The 21,724-nt window shown below is 49.0% G+C and overlaps 1 protein-coding gene across 7 annotated transcripts in view; it reads right to left on the minus strand.

Annotated features, from left to right (window-relative positions):
* Window positions 1–1,140: 1,140 nt before the first annotated feature.
* Ebf1 (EBF transcription factor 1) overlaps window positions 1,141–21,724 on the minus strand; it is a 381,892-nt gene continuing 361,308 nt past the window's right edge. For all 7 annotated transcript variants that reach the window (XM_048334365.1, XM_048334366.1, XM_048334364.1 and 4 more), the window contains 5 exons: window positions 14,076–14,141; window positions 13,066–13,243; window positions 12,258–12,437; window positions 8,501–8,695; window positions 1,141–1,829 (listed from right to left, as the gene is read on the minus strand). In XM_048334365.1, the coding sequence (XP_048190322.1) occupies window positions 1,798–1,829; window positions 8,501–8,695; window positions 12,258–12,437; window positions 13,066–13,243; window positions 14,076–14,141 (651 nt within the window). In that variant the 3' untranslated portion in view covers window positions 1,141–1,797. The remainder of the gene's footprint in view (window positions 1,830–8,500; window positions 8,696–12,257; window positions 12,438–13,065; window positions 13,244–14,075; window positions 14,142–21,724) is intronic.

Genomic DNA, 21,724 nt, shown 5'->3' on the forward strand with positions numbered 1-21,724 from the left:
CTTACAAATAATACAAAAATAGACAATGGCTTTTGGGTAGAAATTAAAAAACTGAAGCATGGTTTAAAACAATACTAAAAATAACTATAAATGAAATGTTTAAAAATCACATTGAAACAGCTAATACAACTGTATGTAGGTGAGCAAACAAATACACACTTTTCACATAGCAAACATACACAATAAAATAAACTGGAGGTGGGAAGAAGAGGAGAAAGGGAAAAAGCAATTTACAAATTCCAAAGATAAATACATTATTTATATGGATATTTTACAAAAATCCCCATTAAAACAAAAAGCCTTTTAATTAACTTTGCAAGTAAGTGCAAGCTAAAGGTAGTGAGCTTTGTTGTTGTTTTTTTTCTTTTCCTTTTTTGTAAGGTTGAAAAACCATGGTAAGACATTAAAATGTATAAATAGAACAACTTTGGCAAAAAAAAAATCACAAAAAAATCTACAGTATTTATAACTACATACAAAAACACAAAAGGGGGGAAAAAATCTCAGGCAACACCTTCTGGGAGCCTGGCTGCCTCGACCGTTCATTCTTAGGTTTAAGAACACTTCCTAGCCGCGCAGAGCTTCCCACAGGGCAGAAGGCAGCGTCTGAGGGGTCCTGGCCCCCTCCTTCCCCCTCATCACTGCCGGGGCAGGGCTCAGCCTGGCGCCTCACCTGTGAGAGCGTGGGGGGACCCGGAGCGTCGTGGGGGGGCCCTCGCTCGGCTTTCACCCTGTTTTACTTCACGTGGTTGAGTAGCGTGTAACGTTCAGTACCTAGGGCTCCAGGCGGGTGAGGAAACGTCAGTGTGGACAATGGCGGAGTGCGGGGAGGATTTTGGCTTGCTCACGGGAGGGCGTGCGTGGGGTTCTGGGCCTGGACCCTGCCCTGGGAAATCTCCACGGGTGACCCATCCACGGTGGGCGCCACCGGCTCTCGAGAGGCCGCTGGCTTCAGAAAACGTTGACACAAGGAAAAGAGAGGATGATATTGGGTTTAAATATGCAGTTTTAGCAATCTGTCTAGAGGCACTGGATTTTTTAATTTTTTATTTTATTTTATTTATTTTTTTTGAGTAGAAGGGAAAAGATGTGATCACTTAACGTCACCTTTTAACTTTCCAGGCTGCGTTTATTTACAGTTACTTAAGACAACGATACAAAAGAGATAAATAAGCTTGCTCTGCTAAGGGATGGCAGGTTGAAATGCGGTATGAACTAATCACCATTGGATATGCTTTAAGGCGCAAAAGCCGACCCTTAGCTTTCTAGAAAAACTCTAACTGGCATTCCTATACTGTCCCATACAAGCTTTTTTCTTTCTTTCTTCTTCCTTTTTTCTTTTTTTTTCTTTTTTACTTTTTTGTAAATATCACCACCTCATTCTCCCTTTACACAGCTTTAAAAACATCATAAATTAAAACATGGAGTCTTATTTATAGTGTCCCTTGTGTATAGCTTTATGGTTTATAAAAGACCAATGATGCAGAGTTAAGCTTTTGAAAAAGAGAGGGAAAGGAAAAAAAAAGTGGAGTTGCTTTTTATCAATACAGAATAAATATGACCACCCCCAAATACTTGGGAGGGGCAGCTCTAACCAACCCCCGCCCTCGCAAGACCCTTGCCAATTTCAGTATTTGCAAGGTCGGCGATTTTTGTTCGTTTAAAAATCTGCAGTTATTGTGACTCCTCTTAAAAAGGCCTGAGTTAAAAGTTCCACTCTGGGACTTGGGTCAGATTTCTCTCTTCGCATCTCTGAATCCAACCTCTTCATTAATAAAATTCTTCAAGGCAATTCTTTCACATCGGGGGAACGATCATTCCAGATATCGCTAGGGAAAAAAAAGATACAAGTCAATGGTTTTCCATGCAAACAGCTACGACGGAGGGGAAAAAAAAATCATTTAAAATGACACCCACGCATGACTATGCTGATTGAATATTAACCACACGTGTGCTCGTGTCTCCTCAGGAAAGAAGTTTTGCCATGAAATATCCATATGCTTTATTAAAAATGATATCAGCTTGTGGCTGTATCCGTCGACAGAACGGCATAGCCTAAACATTCCTCTGAATCTGACTTCAATTTTGCAAACCTAACTAGAAAGCTGCATAGTTGGAATACCATTGGGAAAGTCGAAGCCTGGAACCTTGCAAAAGAGGAAGAATTTTCTGCTTGTCACTCTGCCTCGCCGCTTCTTTGTATCCCACATATAAAATAATTGGCCCCTCACCAGTGCCAGCGATGTCTGCAAGCCAAATAAACAGCCACTACCACAACCGAAAATCAAGTCAAAGCCCACAGCGTTTCCCCGCGCTGCGTACAGGAAAACAGCACTTTGTCATCTGACGGCCTTCCCTCCAGCCTGAAGGAGAGGGCAGCCATGGAAGCGCTGTTCACTGGGAATATAGAGTTCAGAGAAAGCCCAGAGTGGCGAGGTAGGAAGAGAAGACGCATTAGCAGGAACATCTAGATCCCCTTCCCTACTGCTTTGCTTGAACATTTCTGGGATAATCTGACCATGAGTAGCAACTGATAGCCTCGCAAAGCTGGGGTGACATCCTTGGAAGAAGGAAGCCTCGCTCAAGGTAGCTCGAGTTCTCACCAAGGGCTTCGAGGCCACATGATGTTCAGAGCTGCTTCCCAGTACCTACGTGGGGTTCTGGGCTCCCCTAAACCTCGTCTGCCTCAGCTGGAGCCGGCAACTTCCTCAGGTCACCTAGGGCTCCCATGCACTCCTACCTGGCAAGTAATGAGCCTGGGTTCCATGCCAAGGCGGGAGCTCACAGGGGTTCGCTCCTGTGCTTTCTAACCCGCCCCCTTCTGCTCAGCTACACGGGTGATCACGGTCTGGGCTGTCTTACACCGCTCCTATGAAATGGGCCATTCATTTCATGGGGTCCATTTCCTAAGACAGGGGGAAGGGGAGGGCTGTAAGGAAACTGAGACAGCATGCCACATTGGGTAAGTCAAGATCAGAATTCGAAGCGGGACCCCAGCACTGAGCGCAAGTCACTGCTTTCTTTTATTGACAAATTTAAATTGAATTCATGTTCTTGTCAGTGATGGGCCGTCTCTAGAAAGTAGCACTCCTCAGTTATCAGCCATTGTGTCTGGAAAAGCGTGCCTTTACAAAATAATAAAATTTAACTTTAAAAAATAAAAGTTGACTAGAAGTCCTGCAGTGGGCACTCAGAGAGGCCAGGAGAGCTGAGCCCCCCCCCCCCCGCCTCCCCCCTCCCAGCCCTGACATTTGAGAGTCAATTAAAAGAAAAACCCAAAAGTATTTTGCCAAACACTTTTTCCGTTAATTTTTAAACCCATCTGTATTCACAGGGAAATTCAATCCACATGTTTCTGATTCATTTACACGTAAATCATCCAAATGTTGTTTTGCAAGAGCTGTTTTGCAGTCCAAAGCTCCTGGAGTCCTTTCCTAAGCCCTCCTAAGCCTTTTTTTTTCTTAGAAACAGGAAGCTGTCTTTTGCCAAATCCAGACCAACTTAACCACCCCCCAAGATGGGGGATCAGTTGGGAAAGTCGTCCCCCCAGATCTTACTGAGCCCGGGATTTCACTGAGCCTGGAGACGAGGGAGTGTCAGGAGTCCAGCCTACGCTTGCGCACTCAGGGCGGTGAGGCTCCAAAGGCCCAGGGGGCCAGGCCTCCCCCCCCCCCCCCCCCCGCAGCAGGACAGCTTCCCAGCCAGGCTCCAAGGCCCAAACTGGTCTTCCTCACCCCCCAGCAGTGCTCTCATGAAAGGGCAGACAGCCCCCTCAGGACCTCAGTGTGACTCAGGCAGCCTCAGAGTGACTCAAAGCAAAGGAACAGAGCCTCTGCTCCCCGCCTCCTGCGGCAGGGTCCACGAGACTCTCCTCCTCCCCACCATTCCGCGCTGAAAACACCCCATCTGGATGGCTAGAACTGGAAAGGAAAACCTAGGCAGTGTGTTTCGGTACCCGAATAATTTGTGAGATAAATGAGAGGAAGCCTCCACTTAGAACCCCACGAAAAGTGCCCCCCGAAGATCACTGATGGGCCGGGGCCTAATGGCACTTCTCGGGGTGACTCCACAGGGCAGGGGTGGCGGCAGGAATGGCGGGCTCTACGCCATGAGCTCCTCAGCTGGGCACATGGGAGAGTCCAGTCCTCCTGCTGCAGGGGAGCAGGACCTGGAACCCCCCCCCCCACACAGTGCTGCCACAGGGCGCCCCCCCACGCAGCCGGGAGAACTTCCCAACTCTCCGCAGAGGAACTGGAGTGTAGACTTTAAAAATCACATAATGGCTTAATTTATACATGACAAATAATTGATATTAAAATAAGCAGGGGCCTTAGGAAAGCTCTTGATCTGCCCCTTTGCCGCTCCTTGAGTTTAGTGGAAGCCATTGGGCTTCCCAAACCAAGCCCTGCACATACCTCCACCCAGAATTTGGGAGTAACCACACCCGACAGCGCATCTGTGACCTCCTAACCTCCCAAGACAGAAACCTTCCTGACAAGCACATTCCAGAGAAGGACCCCGGGGGGGCCCTGAGCGCAGCTATTTCAAGGGCGGCCTTTCCATACACCCCCTGCCTGGGGCTCTTGGGTTAAGCGTTGCTTCGCTTGTAGCTGTGCCGCCATCTTCAAATTCGGTACGTGGGTGAGAGGGATGGGCATCGGAGGCGGACCGTGTTCCAGAAATGCTGCTGACCTGCCCAGGAAGGCCCAGGAAGATTCCCTGGAGGGCACCACACCCCAGAACCACATGCCAAGGCATCGCAAGACTGGCAGCTCTGCCAGGGCCCACTGGCTGGGTGACCCAGCTTCCCCAGCAGAAGCCCCCCCCCACCCCCGCCAAAGTGACTGGTCTAAAAGGCAACACGGTTTTCATTAGAGTTTCCACATTTTGATAAGAACAGTGACCAAAAATGGAAACTTTTGCAGAGCTAGAAGTAGAGGGCAACAGAGTGGAATATGGTCTTCTACCACTGTGTGTGTCTGTGTGTGTGTACGTTTGTGTGTATATATGTTTGTGTGTATGTGTGTATGTATGTGTGTGTATGTTTGTGTGTATGTGCATGTGTGTGTGTGTGTATGTATACGTGAGTGAATGAGGAGGGCACAGGGATGGGGAGACATCTTGGACTCAGCAGAGCAGTTCCACACGAGTGGGACTAAGTTGCCTGATATCTAGAGTGGAGAGGTGGGCGGAGGGAACAAGAGTCTCCAAATGTGTCCTCTTTCTGGAAAGCCACACAAGCCTTATGTTTTTAAGCTGTTCTTTGCCTAGCCCATGCAGGTCAGGGCGAGGACCAGAATCACATTAGAGGGGTCCAGAGCCGTATGACTATGCCTGTCCTGACTAATGAAGTCCTCTGAGAGGTGACAAGTAGGGGCCCACATGCTGAAGGGACCAAAGCTGTAAGAGTAGAGAGAGAACATTCATACGGGCCAGGGATAAGTCTTTGACATATGAAAACCAGCACGCTTGGGGAGCCTGGAATCAGTAATTATCAATGATTTTATGTGGATAAGAATGGAAGAAGCCTTCTTTGCATCTTTGTTTAATTGGCCTTAACCTGTGGGGATACAGTTGGTGCTTTATATCCCTAGGTTCATCTGTAGAGTCAGCTAAGCACAGACCAAAAATCTCACACAGGGCACTATGTTAAACACAGCTAAAATGTGGATCTCATAGGAGCAGAGAGCTGGCAAGGGTGTGGAGGGAAGAAGCAGAAGGATGGTTTCATAGGGTTTAGGATATCCTAACAAACAAATAGTACATATTTGAGCTAGCGATCCAGTTATCCTGATCAGATTATAACACAGTATATATGTGTGTGTGTGTGTGTGTGTGTGTGTAATTATCATTAGCATTCATTTTAATTAAGGTTCATTTAAAAATTCAAAAATATTTTTTGAAATGAAAAGCGATTGTTTCTGTGCTGACCACGTATATAGACTTTTTGCTTATCCATTATCTCCTGAGATGAGAGGCTCTGTCCTAAAGACAAAGCAAAATAAACAACAAAAACTAAGAACGATGGACAATGTCCAGGGGTCTTTGTCTACCTGGGAGGCAGAGCTAGTTAGATCACAGCAGAGCCAGAGAATTTAGAAATATGCCAAGGGGGGGGGGGAGCTCATGACTGCGGAGGAAAGCCCTCGTTTTGCAGACTTGTCGCTGCGTCTTGGTTCCTGGGCTCCAGGTTGCTGTGCTGTCTACTAAGAATGGACAGTGTCCAACATCCCCTTCCTCCCTCTGCCCACGCTCCTGCTTGCCTGTCATCTGGGGCGTATGTCCAACGTGGCTTCTACCATGCAGCTGCCTGGCTTCTGCCCTCACCCTTCCTTCCTCTGACCTTCCCATCGGGGGCCTGAGCCTTTCCTGGGCACGTCTGCCTTTGGGATCTTGCCTCCATGCATACTGGTTGAGATTTTGTGGTCCACCCGAGACTAACCCAAAGCCTTGCGCACCTTAACGAACGGAGTGGAACGAGTGTGTGGGGTCTGATTCCTGGCTTCCCTGTCCTCCAGCTGAGTAGCTCCGGACAAGCCACCTCAGCCAACGTTCTCAGTTTCCTCGTCTGTCAAGCTGGGACAAACAACAGCACATGGGGGACCCGTAAGGAGAAACCTACGGGACAGTGCAGGGCTCGGTCAGGAATAAGCCCTCCTCCCCTGCCGGTGTGAGATCCTCGTGACAGCACGTGACGGCCTTGTGACATTAACTGGGACCACAGGGTCTACTCGCTAGGCTGCAGGCAAAGAGGCTGTTAAAGGAGGAGTCTTAAAAAAAGAAAGCCAGTGACGTACAATTAACGGAGTGGTTGGTAGTTGGAGGTAAATAGGCCTTTAAGATATTTAAAGAGTCTAAATGTGTCCCCTCTAATCTTGTTTACATGGTCAATTTGCTTAACCAACTCCTCTGCTGTCACTCGCCCTGCCTTAATGATCACAGTGGTGAACTTCCCGCATCCCACTAAGTGTGCGCCACTGTGGTATTGACTAAAAAGAGGAGGAAGCCGAGCAACGATACATTTCAGAGCAACTCATCGTAATTCCATAACACACCTAGGTCTCCTTTGAGTGGAGGAAGTAGTGGGTAGAATGTTAAAGACGAAGAGTTCTAGAAGCTCACTGTCTAAATGTCTTCTCTCTGGTGCTAGGACTAAGTTTCCTTTGCCCTGCTGGAGACGGGTTTTTTTTTGGGGGGTGGGGGGAGGGAGCTGGGGTGGAAATAGGAGGAGAGAAATCCTTGTACTTATGCAATACAGGTGGCACTGAGCAGACAGAATAGCCCTTCCTTCCCCGTGGATCACACGCAGTCTCAGAACACTGGGCCGAGGAGGGGCCAGAGAGCATCTCCACTCCTGTCTGGCTGACAGGGAAGGCAGAGCCCCCACCGCAGAGCCCCCCACCGCAGGCAAGGCACCTCAGAGTCCGACGCCAGGGCCTCCGCGCCCACCGCCTGCCGGGCAACCCAGGAGCAGAGTGGTAGCTTCCGAGCAGGGAGCTGGGACGACCTCTGGGCTCCGGAAGTCTGTAGGTCACAGGTGGCTTGAAAACCCTTAGCAGCCCGGTGCCCTGGTGCCCCATGCCTCCGCCTTGCTGCTAGGCCTCCCTACCACACGCTTCCACCACCAGCTTGGCCCCAGCCCCGTGCCACAAGGACACTGGGCTCCGGAAACCACTGTGGCGGTGACAGCCCTGCAGACCTGGCCTCTCTTCCCAAGGACAACACCGTGCTGTCCACCCCACCGTGCTGTCCACCCCACCCCCACCATGCCTGGTTCCCGAGGCCGAGTGGATGTTTAGCCAGGCTCAGGGAGGGAGGGGGAGGGGGAGGGGGGGTCAATGCAGTTTGCATGTGTTTGAGAATGCCTCCGTCCACGGCAGGGACTCCGGCCCCGAGAGCGGGTGGACTCGGGGTGAACGGTGCAGTTCTTTCTCTCTGAAGAATGCAAAGGTCATCTCAAACTTGACGACTTTAGTTATTTTCCATGTTTTAGTGTGAACCGGCTGCCAGCGGTGTTCTGGGGTTTCCAGTGTGTTTGCAGGGAGTTTTTGGCCTGTGGTGTACCATGCTTTAACCCCAGGGCTGGGCCGGGGCTATAGCGTTCCCCCTCCCTTCCTCCCTCCCCCGCCCCCCACGACCCCCACACATTCACTAACACAGGCAGCATGAAGGGGAAGGCCGAACAACCTGCTTAGAGAGAAGGGCAGTCCTGGGGAAGCTCCCACAGCAGAGAACGTGCGAGAGGCCACCGAAGACCGGCCTGAGAGTGGCAACCACAGGGAACGGGGCAGGAGAGACGCGGAATAAATGAGGGTGTGAGTGATCAGAACCACGGTCACAACCATAGCCGGGCCTGAGCAGAACTGCTAGTGTCGGAAGGGGGCATCCAGGCAGCTTGAGCCCGGGAAGCAAACACAGGGCTGATGGTTAGAACCGAACACAGAGGAACCGGGGAGAAGGAGGGAGAGTGAGGTGGGAGCCCCGGCCCCCCGCGCCTCACCTTGCAGGCTGTTCCCGTTGGTGCTGGTGCAGGTGGGAGGCGGGGAGGTCTGGGGTCTGACGACGGGCGCAAACGCACTCTTCTGTTTCACGGCTGAGACCATGTTGGCTGGTGAGAAGGAGAAGATGCCCGAGGAGCTGCTGCAGTTGGAGGGGAGGCTTGTGGAGGAGGCCATGGTGGGGCTGGATGGCACAACTGAGAGGGCAATGGGAAAGGAGCATCAGAGCTTCCCGCGGCGTCCGGAAAGGGGGACACCCAGACCCACCGTGACCCAGCCGCCCTGTGGGCGAGGCCCGTGCCCGGCCTGCCCTCCCCCTTCGCCGTTCAGCACGTAGAAGGTGCCTCCATGCCTGGTTGGCAATCTGCAGTACCCAGGAGTGCGCTAGAGACCGGAATCGCGTGCTAAGGACTGGAGCGACGGACGGCCATCCGTATCTTAGGAAATCCGCCCTGCTGTTCCGCAGCACCCAAAGCAAACACACCACGCCTGTAATGGCGCAGGGCCGCCATTCCCTTGAGCTTCCCGGGGAAGGAACCAGCAGTGCAGTATGCCGTGTTCAGGATGGAGCAGTACAGAGCATGGTCGGCTCTGGGGAGGCAGGAAGGGAAGCCAGAGGAGGCTTTCACAGAACATTCTAGATAGAGCCTCAATGCTGGTTCTCAGTGGAGAGGCTGGGCGGCAGGAGGAAGGAGGGTGGCTTCTGAGGGGCTAGGCCCTGGTGATGGGTGGAAAGGCGTGAGGAGGAAGATGAGCGCAAGGCCAGGCCGGGATCCCCCCACGAGGCCCTGGCGGGGGTGGGGTGGGTGGGTGAGGTGTTCTGTTTGTGTTGGAGAGGCTCTGCCCCAGGGGTCAGCCCTCCCCTCCACGGAGCTGGACACAAGAGTCTGCCTGTCTGGCAATGTGGCAGATGTAGATCTCCAGGGACAGAGGAGGTTGGCGAGGCAGAGGGGGAAGGGACAGTGGTGGCGGGGCGCGCGGAGGGGCTGGTGGGTGGCCATGCTCCTGCCAGGGCTCCAGGGGCCCTCACCCCTTGCTCATGGTGACTAGCCTCCTGGTTCCTCGGGAGACAGAGAGCTCGCATGCACCATGCCAAGGCTAATGTTTTCATTCACTCGCTTTCTATTTCCTCCATTTCCTGAAGAAAATTATGAATCCTGTCCAATGGTTTCCAAGGACTTAATTCAAATCCAAGGCACTTCCTCCTGCTTTATTACGTCTCCTATGATTTAATAAACATTCTATATTGCTTTCTCATGCAACAGCCTTCACCTATTTCTCACCTCGTCATTGGTAAAGCCACCAAAGTCAGAGGTTTCTTTACACCTGAGCCAACGGACCCTGGGAGTAGTTGAGCAAATTACCCCAACCCAATGTTCTTTCCACTCACCCACCACCCAGCGAAGGAAGCGGGTTTCCCGCGGCAAAAGCCCCTGCGCGTGAACCCAGCAGGACCCAGGAGCTGTCGGGCGGCCTAGTCCTTGGCCTCCTGGCTTTGGAACATTGGTAGCATGGGGTGGTGGAGGGGAGAGGGACCACCCCGGTAACCCACCCGAAGGCCCCCGGCACCCTGCCCCCGCTTCGTGGAGCAGAGCACGGAGCTGCCACCTCAGAATATCCCCAAACAGTCTCTAAACTGTACTTTTTCTTTTAATGAGGCCAGCATTTTTATACATCTCCTAGGATTTGTAAATGCGAAAATACGCTCAATAATAACACACATTTAAATTGCAAAACCTCCTGCACTGGAGGTTTGATTTTTAAATATTCCTAGACTTGAAATTCTGCTGCTTCACTGAGGAACACAATTAATCTCATTGGCAAATGCGATCATTATGTGTATTTAGAGCTGGGGCGTTTAGGGGGTGGTTAACAGAGAAAGGGGTGAAATATAATCAAGCAGCTCCATTTGTTATAATGTTATTAGTTATCAGCCCCATACCAGGAAGTGTGTCCACCAGTACAATGTCTTATTTTATTTTTTTTTATTCTGCTGGAATTTTTCAACATGAGTGGATTATGAATAATTAAATATTACAGAAGCAAAAATTCAAATCAGCTGGGCTTTGTGTTTATTGTTTTATTTGCATTTATGCAGATAAAACCGTCCCATCTGAGGGCCTCTTTGAGAATTTAATGCTATATTTGTGAGCACTGAGGAAATCAATTAATGGAAATTAAATGTTCAAGTTTCACTGTCTGACAGATGCAATCTTGGGTCCAAGTCGCTGGTGTCTGTACAGGCTTGGGAAGGCGAACAATCCAAGCCCCTAAATTGGATTGTGACCATCGAGCAATTAGTTTATTGATTTAATTAAGAATGCCACCTTTTAATTTTCAGGTCATGATTGGAACATTTTCTGATTGAACAGATGAAAGAATATTAAAATGATAGATCTCTGAGAAACAATCTTTCAATAAGTCAGAACTGAACATGAAACTGGCCTCCGATGCAGATTCTTGAACACAAGTACATAATGCAGCATCGTTTGGTGGGGGGGGGGGTTAAATGCTCAGCTAACTAACTGCTGATTTCAAACCAAGAAGGTAGAAATGCATAATTCAGTTCACCCTGGGCAGGAAATTTATCCAGAAAGGTTTCCGAAATAACTGTTTTAAAGTCCTGCAATGACCTTCCCCCCACAAAGGATTAGCTCTCACCCCACATTTCTAGTCTGGAAGACATTACCTTTTACAATTTTTAGTTAAGGTTTCTTTAAAAAAAAAAATCAGTCATGCATATCCTTTGGTGTAACACCTTTGGTTCCTCTACAAACACCTGTGAGCTGGGGCACAGTGGGTATGTAGAAGAGACCTCGTAAGTCCCATCTGACCTGGGTTAGCTTTGTAAAAGTCCTCAGAGGAAACCCAAGCCGTTGCGAGGACCTGGTCCACATGCATCTTGCAGACAGGCCCTTTCCATGCGCCTATGTACGCATACGATGCCATTTTACTGGGGAGCTTTAGATATATTCTAACTGTGAAACCCAAACAAATCCTTTCAGTGGAACTTCCTTAAGCCAGGGACGAGATACAAAAGAGTACTTACTGGGTCTTTGTGTTATATTGCTAGATATGGGGATGGGGTGTGCATTTTAATAATGTTGAGTTTATTTTTAAAACCCACAGTAAACATAGAGGATTTTTTTTTTTTTTTTGCCAGTCCTGGGCCTTGGACTCAGGGCCTGAGCACTGTCCCTGGCCTCTTCTTGCTCAAGGCTAGCACTCTGCCACTTGAGCCACAGCGCCACTTCTGGCCGTTTTCCATATATGTGGTGCTGGGGAATCGAACCCAGGGCCTCACGTATATGAGGCAAGCACTCTTGCCTCTAGGCCATATCCCCAGCCCCACATAGAGGATTTCCAAAGGGGGTTTTAAGGCTTCCGATTGTGGCTCCTATGATAGTACACCCGGCCACTTGCTTCCCTTCATCACTAGTTATGGCTTAGAGTGCCGAGCCTGCACCCCTGGCTCCTTCCCCTTGGTCAGATGAGAAACGGGGAGAGGCGGTGGCGCCCCACCCCCTCCGCTGCCCCCTGTCCCCAGGCATGGGTTCTGTGACTTCTCCTCAGAGCCAGCCGGGCTCTGACTGCTGGGGAGACCCCGGGGGCCGCAGGGGGTGGACCTTGCTGCTGGGGGTGCTGTGAGCAGGTGGAGGTGTTGGGGGGAGGGTCCCGCAGCCCGCACGGGGCTCTCTCTCTCTCTCTCTCTCTCTCTCTCTCTCACACACACACACACACACACACACACGTACTTACTGGCATAGGGTGAGTTGGCAGCTGAGCCGTTGAGGAAGGTTGGGGAGCCCCCCAGGTTGGACATGGCGGCGGAGCCGTACCCATTCATGCTTGTGGTGACGGAGTTGTAGTTGGTCTGCTGCGGGGTGGTGCTGGGCACGTACCCGTGGGGTGACACGCTGCTTGAGTTACGGGTGAAACCTGGGGGGGGGGGGAGCGGGGGCAAAACCCAAGGGGAGTGAGGGTGGCGTGCGGATGGAAGTCTCTGGCTCTTGGCCCCCTTGTGGCAACCCAGAGGGAGGGGACCCCGTGATTCATGGGTATGGGTTGGTGGTGCTAGCTCTGTGATTAAAATAGGAAGCAAGCAGAAGACACATTTCTTCGGGGATCATAAATACTTAGCATGGCTCTGAGGAGTAGCAACGCGGGGACTATAAATTACCATTTGGGAGCAGAAATAAATCCCAATCTAAGAGATGTACCCTGGAGGTAACAGGTCCCTATTCCCTGGGCAGGAACGATGTGTCTGGGGCCCTCAGAACCTTAATTCCAGCCCTCTTTGCGCTCTGTCACTCGTGGTTTATGGTGGAAAGTCAGACAGAGACGGCTGAGGACATGCATCTTTCCTCGAGCCAGTCCAGACCCCAAGACTAGAAACAATCCTACAGCAGCGTGTGACACACGGGAACCACAGGCTGCCCCGGCTGCCCCACTGGGGACAAAGTCACTTACAGAACAGCCGAGGTCACGTCGTGGGTGGAGGGAGGGGTGGTGAGACTGGGCAGGGGTGAGGACAGCGGGGGGGGGGGGCGAGGACAGTGGTTCTGACCCTGATTGGTGGCTTGGGAGGCCTCTGACACGTTCACGGCCAGCTGTCCACTGAAGGAGTTCACGCCCATCATCCCCGCGTGGACCGAGGTGTTGGCCAGGGCTGGGAGCTGGTTGTGATTCCGAGGGACGCTGTACAGGGCCTCGGCAATGTCGGCCGCTCTCTTCAGGATGATTTCCTAGAGAGACATCAGAAGGCCATCACCATCCCTCGCACGCGGGGCCCGCGCGTGAGGGCTCGCTGCAGCCAGCACCGCACTGACAGCGGTCAGGGGCCCGCTGGGTTCATTGGCGTCTGTCCCCTGCAAACGCAGCGGTGGGGCTAGCATCGTCCTGCGTTATGCTCATATCGCACATGGGGAAACTGAGGCTCAGGAAGGCAAAGACCTCACGTAAGGAGAAAGCAGAGCTGCACTGTGCCGCTCCTGCGGCCCTGGAAGTGCGTTCTGTGGGCACGTGAGCCGCCACGGCGAGCCCCCCCTCTGCCAGCAGGGACGCTGGCTCAGCGCGTGGGCAGGGGGCGGGGGGGTGGGGGCTGCGGTCCACGGCTCCTGTGGGATTGAGGGCAGGCTGCGGCTGCCCACCTGGCGTCGGAGCCCCGGGGGACCTTGTCTCTTGAACATGGACCCAGAGGACCGGTCAAGGCCGAAGGGTCTCTCAGACTCAGTTTCTTAAGCAATCTGAGTTCTGTACCCCAAGTTCCTCCATGACACAGAGGTGTTCATTCAAGCCTCAGCGTGCATTTTAGGAGAAGTCATTAACGGGGCTCTCTTCTTCAACTGGGAAGGACATTCCAGTGGAGATTAGCGTTAAATGGAGTACTTCTCCCAGTAAGGGACAATGGGTCAATAGGAAAGGCGGTAACAGATGTACGGAGGAGGGAAGGACGGGTCGCCCTGTGGTGTGTCACGCCCGCATTCCCTGCATGGGGCTTGGGTAGTTCTCGGGCTTGTTGGTGCTAGGCCCTCTGAAGGAGGAAGTAAGTTCAGGTTAGAGACTCGGCTGGCTCACCTGGTTGTTGTGTGGCATCCCGTACAACGCTTCCACCAGATCGGCTGCCCTTTTGAGGATCACTTCCTGTCGAGAGAAAAGCAGATACAGCCCCTTGAGTGACATTATCTCGTCAGCGCGGTCACCGTCCTGTCCTTCTGACCACCATCCTTTGCCAGGGCAGAGCTGTAAACGTCGTCGCTTGGGGGATCACCAGAACGGTGCTGAATCACCCATTTATCCTCGTTCACATACGCACTGAATCAAGTCAAAAGGGGAGCATCGTTGATAAAATGCATTCCTCCATAGTGTGCCATGGGCACAGTGAAGCACGCATGTGTTTATTGCTGAATACGATTCTGAGGTCATTTACTAGATTACTACAATCGATGTCATTCAGTGCATGGTATGAATCTCTAAGATGTGTTTATTTTGCCCTTAATTGCTTATTCTGGGAACCATGACCTTACGAGGTGGGTCATTTTGGAGGGATTTCCAATCAATCTTTAGCTACTAGAGGCATGTAGCATGAAACCTCTCTCTCTCTCTCTCTCTCTCTCTCTCTCTCTCTCTCTCTCTCTGCCAGCACCATGATATAAGGGGACAATGCAATAAACTCTCACAAGACAGCTGTCCTATCTCAGAAGCCTTTTCCCACCTATGTTCACGACTAGCAACACCTGCCTCTCTTACCGCAGTTCTTTGCTATGTCTTTACTGTTTATCATTTTCCTCCATTCCCCCATTCCAGGTGCAGGGAGGACATCTCTCCCTCTTGTCATTCTGATGGCTTTCCTCACTCATTTAGCTTGCAGCGTTCTAATGAGTCGTAGTACTCTTACCAATGGTGGCGATCATGTTTCATTCTAGAAAAAACAAATACACCATTGTTCCTTCCTTTTGCTCCCCTTGCTGATTCTCCTGCACCAGAAGGGGCACAAGGGGGCCCGGGGAGGCTGGCGTGGGGCCGGGCGCGCTAGCAGTGAGCGCTGAAGAACATGGCGATCGCCGAGGGTTTGTTTACTGTCTCTCATTGCTAGTAAAGTTTCAAGAGAAGCTTAACTTTCAACATGCTCCACAGTGGGGCTGTGCACAGAGACGCCAAGCGCCACTGTTCCAACTTCAATTTTCATATACAGCAGACGCTGATCAGAAAATAGGGATATAATTGCGTTCATTTTGCTGTCACCATAGTCTCTTCAAAAATCCATGAACAACTCTGGAAATGACAAGCTTTTAGATCTGTATTAGCATTTTTCAATTTTAAGTTCTCTACTATATAAGATAAAACAGTTGTCATACGGCATTATGACTGGTGACATACATAATGTCCTAAATTCAAAAACGAGAGAGGTTCTTAGTTCCCAATAAACATTTATGCTTGCTTTAAGCTGCTAGACCCTGTTTATCAAGCCATTCCAATGTTCTCTCAGGTAGCGAATGCAAACATAATCAGTGGGATTGGAACCCACAGATCTGAAGTCATTTCTCTACTTTTTAATGCAAGCTACAAGATAATTTACCACTTTAGTTTGCAGTGTTGTCTGACCAGCATAGTTAATAATTTACTACAGTGTGGGAACACTAAACCCTGTCTTCAGATCAGTTCAGTATAGACTTCTTTCACTAAAATCTCATGGCTTTATCTGGCTCAAGGGAAAGAGTAAGAACAAACCGAGGCAAGTTGATTATAAGATTTCATGTTTCTAGGACTATGTTCATGGATCTCCTCAAATAAATATGTATGTCATTGTTTGGGATTGGGTTTGGAAGAGAAAGTATTCTTCATCTTAGAGATAAAAAAAAAATGTCCCGTTAACCAAAACCACGATAAGGTATTGGTAAGACACTATTTCTGGACTGTTCTCCTGCAGTGCATTAGCTGGAGATTTAAAGCAATCCTACTTTTAACACCTTTTATAGAATCAGGAGGGAGGAGAGGCCAAGAGGGAAGGGCAAAGACCATTCTTGGGGTGTGTGTGTGTAAACTCTTTTTGTGTGTACATTTCCATCTGGCAGATCTTTGGCGGTGAAGGTTTTCAGTGACCACCAGGAGTTCACCATTTAGTCTGGTGAGAGGAAGACAATCGCTTCTAGTTTCCTTAAGTCAGACTCCTTGATCCCATGCTGCCTCTCGCTCCGAGATGGTGGGCTGGGGCGTCCTCTCCGCACAGAGCCAGCAGCGGGTTAGACGTGAGCACAGGGCGCTCCAGACCAAGCAGCTTAAATTGGAGAATGAACCTACATTTCTTGCCCCGGAAGCTAATGATACCTTCCCCGCCTTTAAAAACACCCATCTCTGCAGTAGCAACTTTGGGGTGTAAAGGAGACCTCCGTTTGGTTCAGTGCTGCCAAGGTTGGCTCAGCTGCTATTCATTATTTGTGCAAATGGGAAGGAGAAAGGACATTTCTGGGTCCTCTATGAGTTAGTGCAACAGACCTGCAAGGTGCTTGGATTTCGGTGACCAGAAAATTGCTCTCACCTCCATGTCATTACGTTCCCAGTGAACTAGCCCCCAAGCGTGTTTGTGTTGGGGATCTAATATATTGCCTTTCAATCAGAGCTGAGAGCCACTGAACACACAGACAGAACATGACGAGCAGGTCAGGAAAGCAATAAAGATTTTACAGAGCTGTCCAAGGTGCTAAATTTACTCAATAATGGGTTTGGCACCATAGTGTTAACCTCTCATTTACTACCAGTTTGAGGGACTAAATTGAAGTAGCTGACTTCATTTACCTTGAAATGTATATTTTATGACATTATGTAAGTAGATTGAAAGGGCACTGCAGTTTTAACAATTTAAAGGCTAGAGCATGTTTAAGATGAAACTTGAATATTTATTGTATATTGCACTTAAAGTATATAGAATGTTAAAATGTATTGATTAAATTTGTGAAAGGCATTATAAAAATGACAGGTAGTATAAAAGATGTATGCCTTTTAAAATCAAATTGATAGTGTATGCTATCTCTCCCGTGGTCACAAGTGTAATTTTTTTGTAGTTTTATACGGTAATTTGAAAAATCTGTAATTTCACATTAGGAAATGATTGAGCCAAGGATGTTTAAAAAAAAGAAAGCAATTTCCCATAAGGGGAAAATCTTAGATATTTCATAGAATCTTTTCTCTCTAAAATTGTTCCTAAAGTCCCCCTTTTTAGTGGCATTAAAAGGAAGTATACTATAAGGATCCTTCCATTCTAATTTTCAATTTTAATATTTCTGAAAAGAAAGAGCACTTGGCTAGTTCTAATTTCAATTTTTCAAGGAATGTATTTGTCAAGAGAGATTTTACTTCTCTTCATAAGGTTTAAAAACGTCTCCCAGCTTGCAGTTTCAAACATGAGGATAGAGATTAGACTCTTCCAAGATAATTAATCCTATCCTTGGATTTAAAAAAAATCCCATTTGGGAATTGTAAAGACAAATACTACTATCTTAAATATTGAAAATCCACAGAGCCTCCATAAAGAGGCAAGTTTGTTCTTCAGTCTACATTCTGAGTGAGACTATTTTTCTTTTTGTGGCCTTAGACGTTTTTCTCTTAAAGAAACAGAAAATGTTTGCTCTTAATGCATTCTGAGGTGGTCTATTTTCTCTCACATGCAAACCTCTGGCTTCACTTCACTGCTTTGCAATGCTATGGGGTTGGTACTTATGGAAGGGGCCTGTAGAGAAAAAGAAATGGTCAATTTTGCAGAAATATTGGGGAGAGTTGAGGAGGAGTTGAGATCCAAAAGAACAGTCCAAGGGTAATTGTTATGGACTTTGCTTGTGATTTGGAGTCTTCATAATAAAAACATGATTAGAGCATTTTGCATGCATGTAGGGATATATCGAAATGGACCCCCACATTGTATGATAAATATACATGAAAATGTGGGGAAAATACTGGGTGGGTTAGAGGAGGAACTTCCGCCTTACTAGGTTGCAACTAGGTTGTGTCAGTGAGTAGTTTTTGACATTTCGTGGCCCTGACCATCTCATGTAGATATATTACTTTCCAGAAGCTTCCTAGACATGCTCCCCCTTCCCCCGCACTGGCCTGCAGGCCTCTCCAGGACTGTACACAACATCCTTCTCCTGGCTCTATCTTCCTCATCCAGTCTCTGTCTCTACTCATTTGGAGAACAGCTTTGTTCTGGTCTACCAAGTCCTCGCACTCCTGATCTCCACACCCGTTCCCTTTGCCTCTCCTTCTTTGGAATGGCGTTCTCACTTGCAGTGCCTTCCCCTCCTTGGAAGCTTGGGAAGGTAGCGTAGTCATGCTCTGGTGAAGGGCGGTAGCATAGTAATGAGAGAAAGAACTGTCGTGTAGCCGATGTGCAACGTGAGCCCGTTCGGTCTTCCCAGCAAGTCTCTTAGTGGATAGGGACCGTTCGCCTGCCGTCTGCCACATGAAGACACTGAGGCTCAGATCGGGTAACTTCCTCTGAGCGTTCACCGCTGATGAGTGGCCGAGCTGAGACACAATCCCGGACTAGTTAAATGTAAGAATGGGAACTGTAAACAGTTACCCTATTCTATCAGAAATGGCTCCGCTTAGATGCCAGCTCCTGATCTCTATCATTACTTTGAAAAATAGTATTGGTGCTGGGCTGTAGACTTCTTTGAGGACAGGCATAAAGTCTTGCTGGACAGTTTATTCTGTGATGACACTGCTGATTTTTAGAAAGTGCACAGCTAATTTGTATGATGAAATGACAGTCATCTATGGTGTGGTTTACAAAAGCAACAACCCTTGAATTTGGTGTTCCTTTTGGCTCTAGACTTTTAAAATCCAATATATAAATTCATAAAGGTCAACTTTTGATCACTGAGAGGTTTTTTTTAAAGCCACTTTAAAAAAAATGAGTTGGTTCTTTCACTTCTGCTGGCTTGTGCTTCCATTTTAATTTTGTGATTAATATAATGAATCATATGTAATGCAGACATTATCTCAACATGTAGGCCGCTGGCAACATGAGGGTTGGTCTTGATGTTCGTAGTCTTTCATGAACTCTAGAAATCTTTGGGAATTTACACATTCACAGAAGCCGCCTTGGGAGCCAGACCTGCCGAGTCGTCTGTGCAGACAGAGCAAGCTCCTCTTTCCTCCTCTTTCCTGACAGGAAGGAGCTCCGAGGTTCACTCACCGCTGGTGGGAGTCTTCTTGTTAGCACACGACCTGAATGTACAGCTCATGAGCTGGTAGTCGCCAGGTTGATTGAATGACTGGTTGATACTGGAGCCATTGATCAACTTCATTCAGTGTTGAGAATAACTGGCAGCCCACGGTCACCGTGGTCAGGGAAGCCAGCCGAACTTCTTTCATGGTGCGCCAGGCCAACTCTCAAAGCCGTCCGACACCCACTCGCCAGTCCCTCATTCATTCTCAGCTTTCATCATGAGACCCTGAGCCTCTGGGAGGAACGCTCACAAAAAATAAGGCCCAGGGATGCCGCAGTAATTGGAGTAGACCATCTTTGCTTGGCCTTAGGCTCACCAAGTGAGACGGAATATTTTGAGGGATGTAGAAGAAAACAGAAGAGAAGCGACAGACATCAATTACAAAGCTGAGCTGGGAGATTCCTGAGGAAAAACTCCAGTTTACTGTGGGGCGCTGACTCCCTCCGTGTCGCCGGCTCGTGAGTCCCGCCTCTTGTCCTACCTGCTTCTGCAAGTCCAACTGATGTTCCCGGCAGGAAAGCCGAAACACTGAAGAATGGGTTCGAAGTTTCCAGAAGCTCTTTTCCCCAAAGCTGGACGTACGATGCCATAAATACTAGTTATACCGAGTTGGGTTCCTGCGGAGAGTAGTTTTATATCCAGTTCCCTTTGTGTTTATTCAGCCACATGGAAAATTCCACAGTGGTAGCCTCTGTATCCTGAGAAATCAGGATAACGAGGGCGGTGAGGAGAGAGAGAGGACCAAACCGAAACAACACTTGGGCACTGTTCAGTCGCGGATCCTCTGAGACACCCCTCATTCCTCATTTCTCGTGCAGTAGGAGCTTCACGAAACAGAGTTCCCCTCATCACGGGAGCCCTCCGCGCCCCTTTCTGGCCATGCGTTACGCAGGAGCCCCGTGACTTGGGCTCAGTGTGGCTATGATTAAAATGTGTGCCTCTTGAAAGGGGTCTTCTCTATGGCTAAGGACCACTTTAGAGTGAATTAAAATGGAAAGAGGTGCCGAGGAGGAGGTGTAGGTTGCAAGTGGATACATCCAGAGAAGCATAAAGTGCCAAATGCGTAACAATTATATTTTACGGCCCTACGATCTAAAGACTTGAGGGTATTCCATTATACGAGAGGCAGTGAAGTCACCTCTGCCCTGTGGAATACTTGAGTCGACATCAGTAGCAGTTTCTAGAATGAAGGTATCACGTATTTTGAGAGAATGTATGTGGTTTCCTAGGAGAAAGCAAGGCCCCGACGCCCCGGGTCCTAAAGCTGACTCCACGCTCGGATCACACAGCAGTCTCCCTGCCAAACACCACGACGCCCTGCGTGGCCAGGGAGCCCAGGAACCTTTGTCTTTGTTGCAAACAGGGTGTAAGAGACTTCTGAATCATATGAAATTAAAGTAGGTTGTAAGCTAACACTGCTGTAGCCACGTAAGAGACACACTCACTTACATGATTGACTTTTACAGCGCAAAGAAAGAAGGGCTGTTTTCAAGCAGCTGTTATTGCCTCCATGGGAAAAAAGAAAATCAATGGAAGTGAAATGAACAGGAGATTTTGTCTGAGTTGCAGTTAATACCACTGAAGAGCTATAGATATTAAAAGGTCAACAAATAAATTAGCCAGAGTGTTATGAAATGAATGATTTGGCTTATAATTTTATTGAGTGAAAATTGTTCGCTGCCTATTAGACCAGGTAATTTTTATCTGGTGCCTCAATTACTGTTCCATAAGCAATAATAGAGTTGTAAGAGCTGCTGTTTCGATCGCGTGACCTCTGAGAAGGCGGCTAGGACAGCTAACTTCAGGATGATGGATAACCGAGCTTGGTCTCCATGAGGTCCTGAGCCTCCTTTCCTCGGGGGGGGGGGGGGCCGGGGGGAGGGTCCTCATAAAAGAAACATTACAACTTGATTCATTTTACCAAAATGTTCCACTTTTCAGATGTCAGCAGTTAAGTGTGAATTGTGGAGCCAGGCGTTTCTGCGAAGAGTTATGACAATGGTTTCCCCCTTTTTTGTTGTTGTTTTGTTTTGGTCCCTGGGCCTTGTCTTCCAAACGACGCCGTCCTGGTAATTGGTGACTGGGAGCCTGGCATGCTTCCTGCCCTTCCTGCAGCAGACACGGCGACGCGGGGTCTGCGCCCCGGCGGGGGTGACCTGTGCCCAGGTACAGAGCGAGCTGGGCGCTTCCAGCTGGGCCCTCTTATTCCAATTCATTGTCCTGGCTGAAGACCAGCGCTCTCGGCTAGGTCCTGCCGAGTGGCCTTGGAAATCGACTTTCTGATCAGGATAAAAGACTCCGCTGAAAAAGCAAGCTAGGGACAGAGGAGCCTTTTTCAGGGGGTAGGGTTGTAAAGTCACACATGAAACAAAAAGCTGCCTTGAGTCAGAATTACCCTTGAAAAGCTTTTAAGTCACCTTTAAGTCACTGAAGCCTGAGCCTTTTAGAAACACACACACACACAGAGCCCAAAATTAACTATTTCTGTTTCTCTTTGTC

The sequence above is a fragment of the Perognathus longimembris genome, chromosome 25, assembly GCF_023159225.1.
Source record: "Perognathus longimembris pacificus isolate PPM17 chromosome 25, ASM2315922v1, whole genome shotgun sequence".
Taxonomy (NCBI): domain Eukaryota; kingdom Metazoa; phylum Chordata; class Mammalia; order Rodentia; family Heteromyidae; genus Perognathus; species Perognathus longimembris.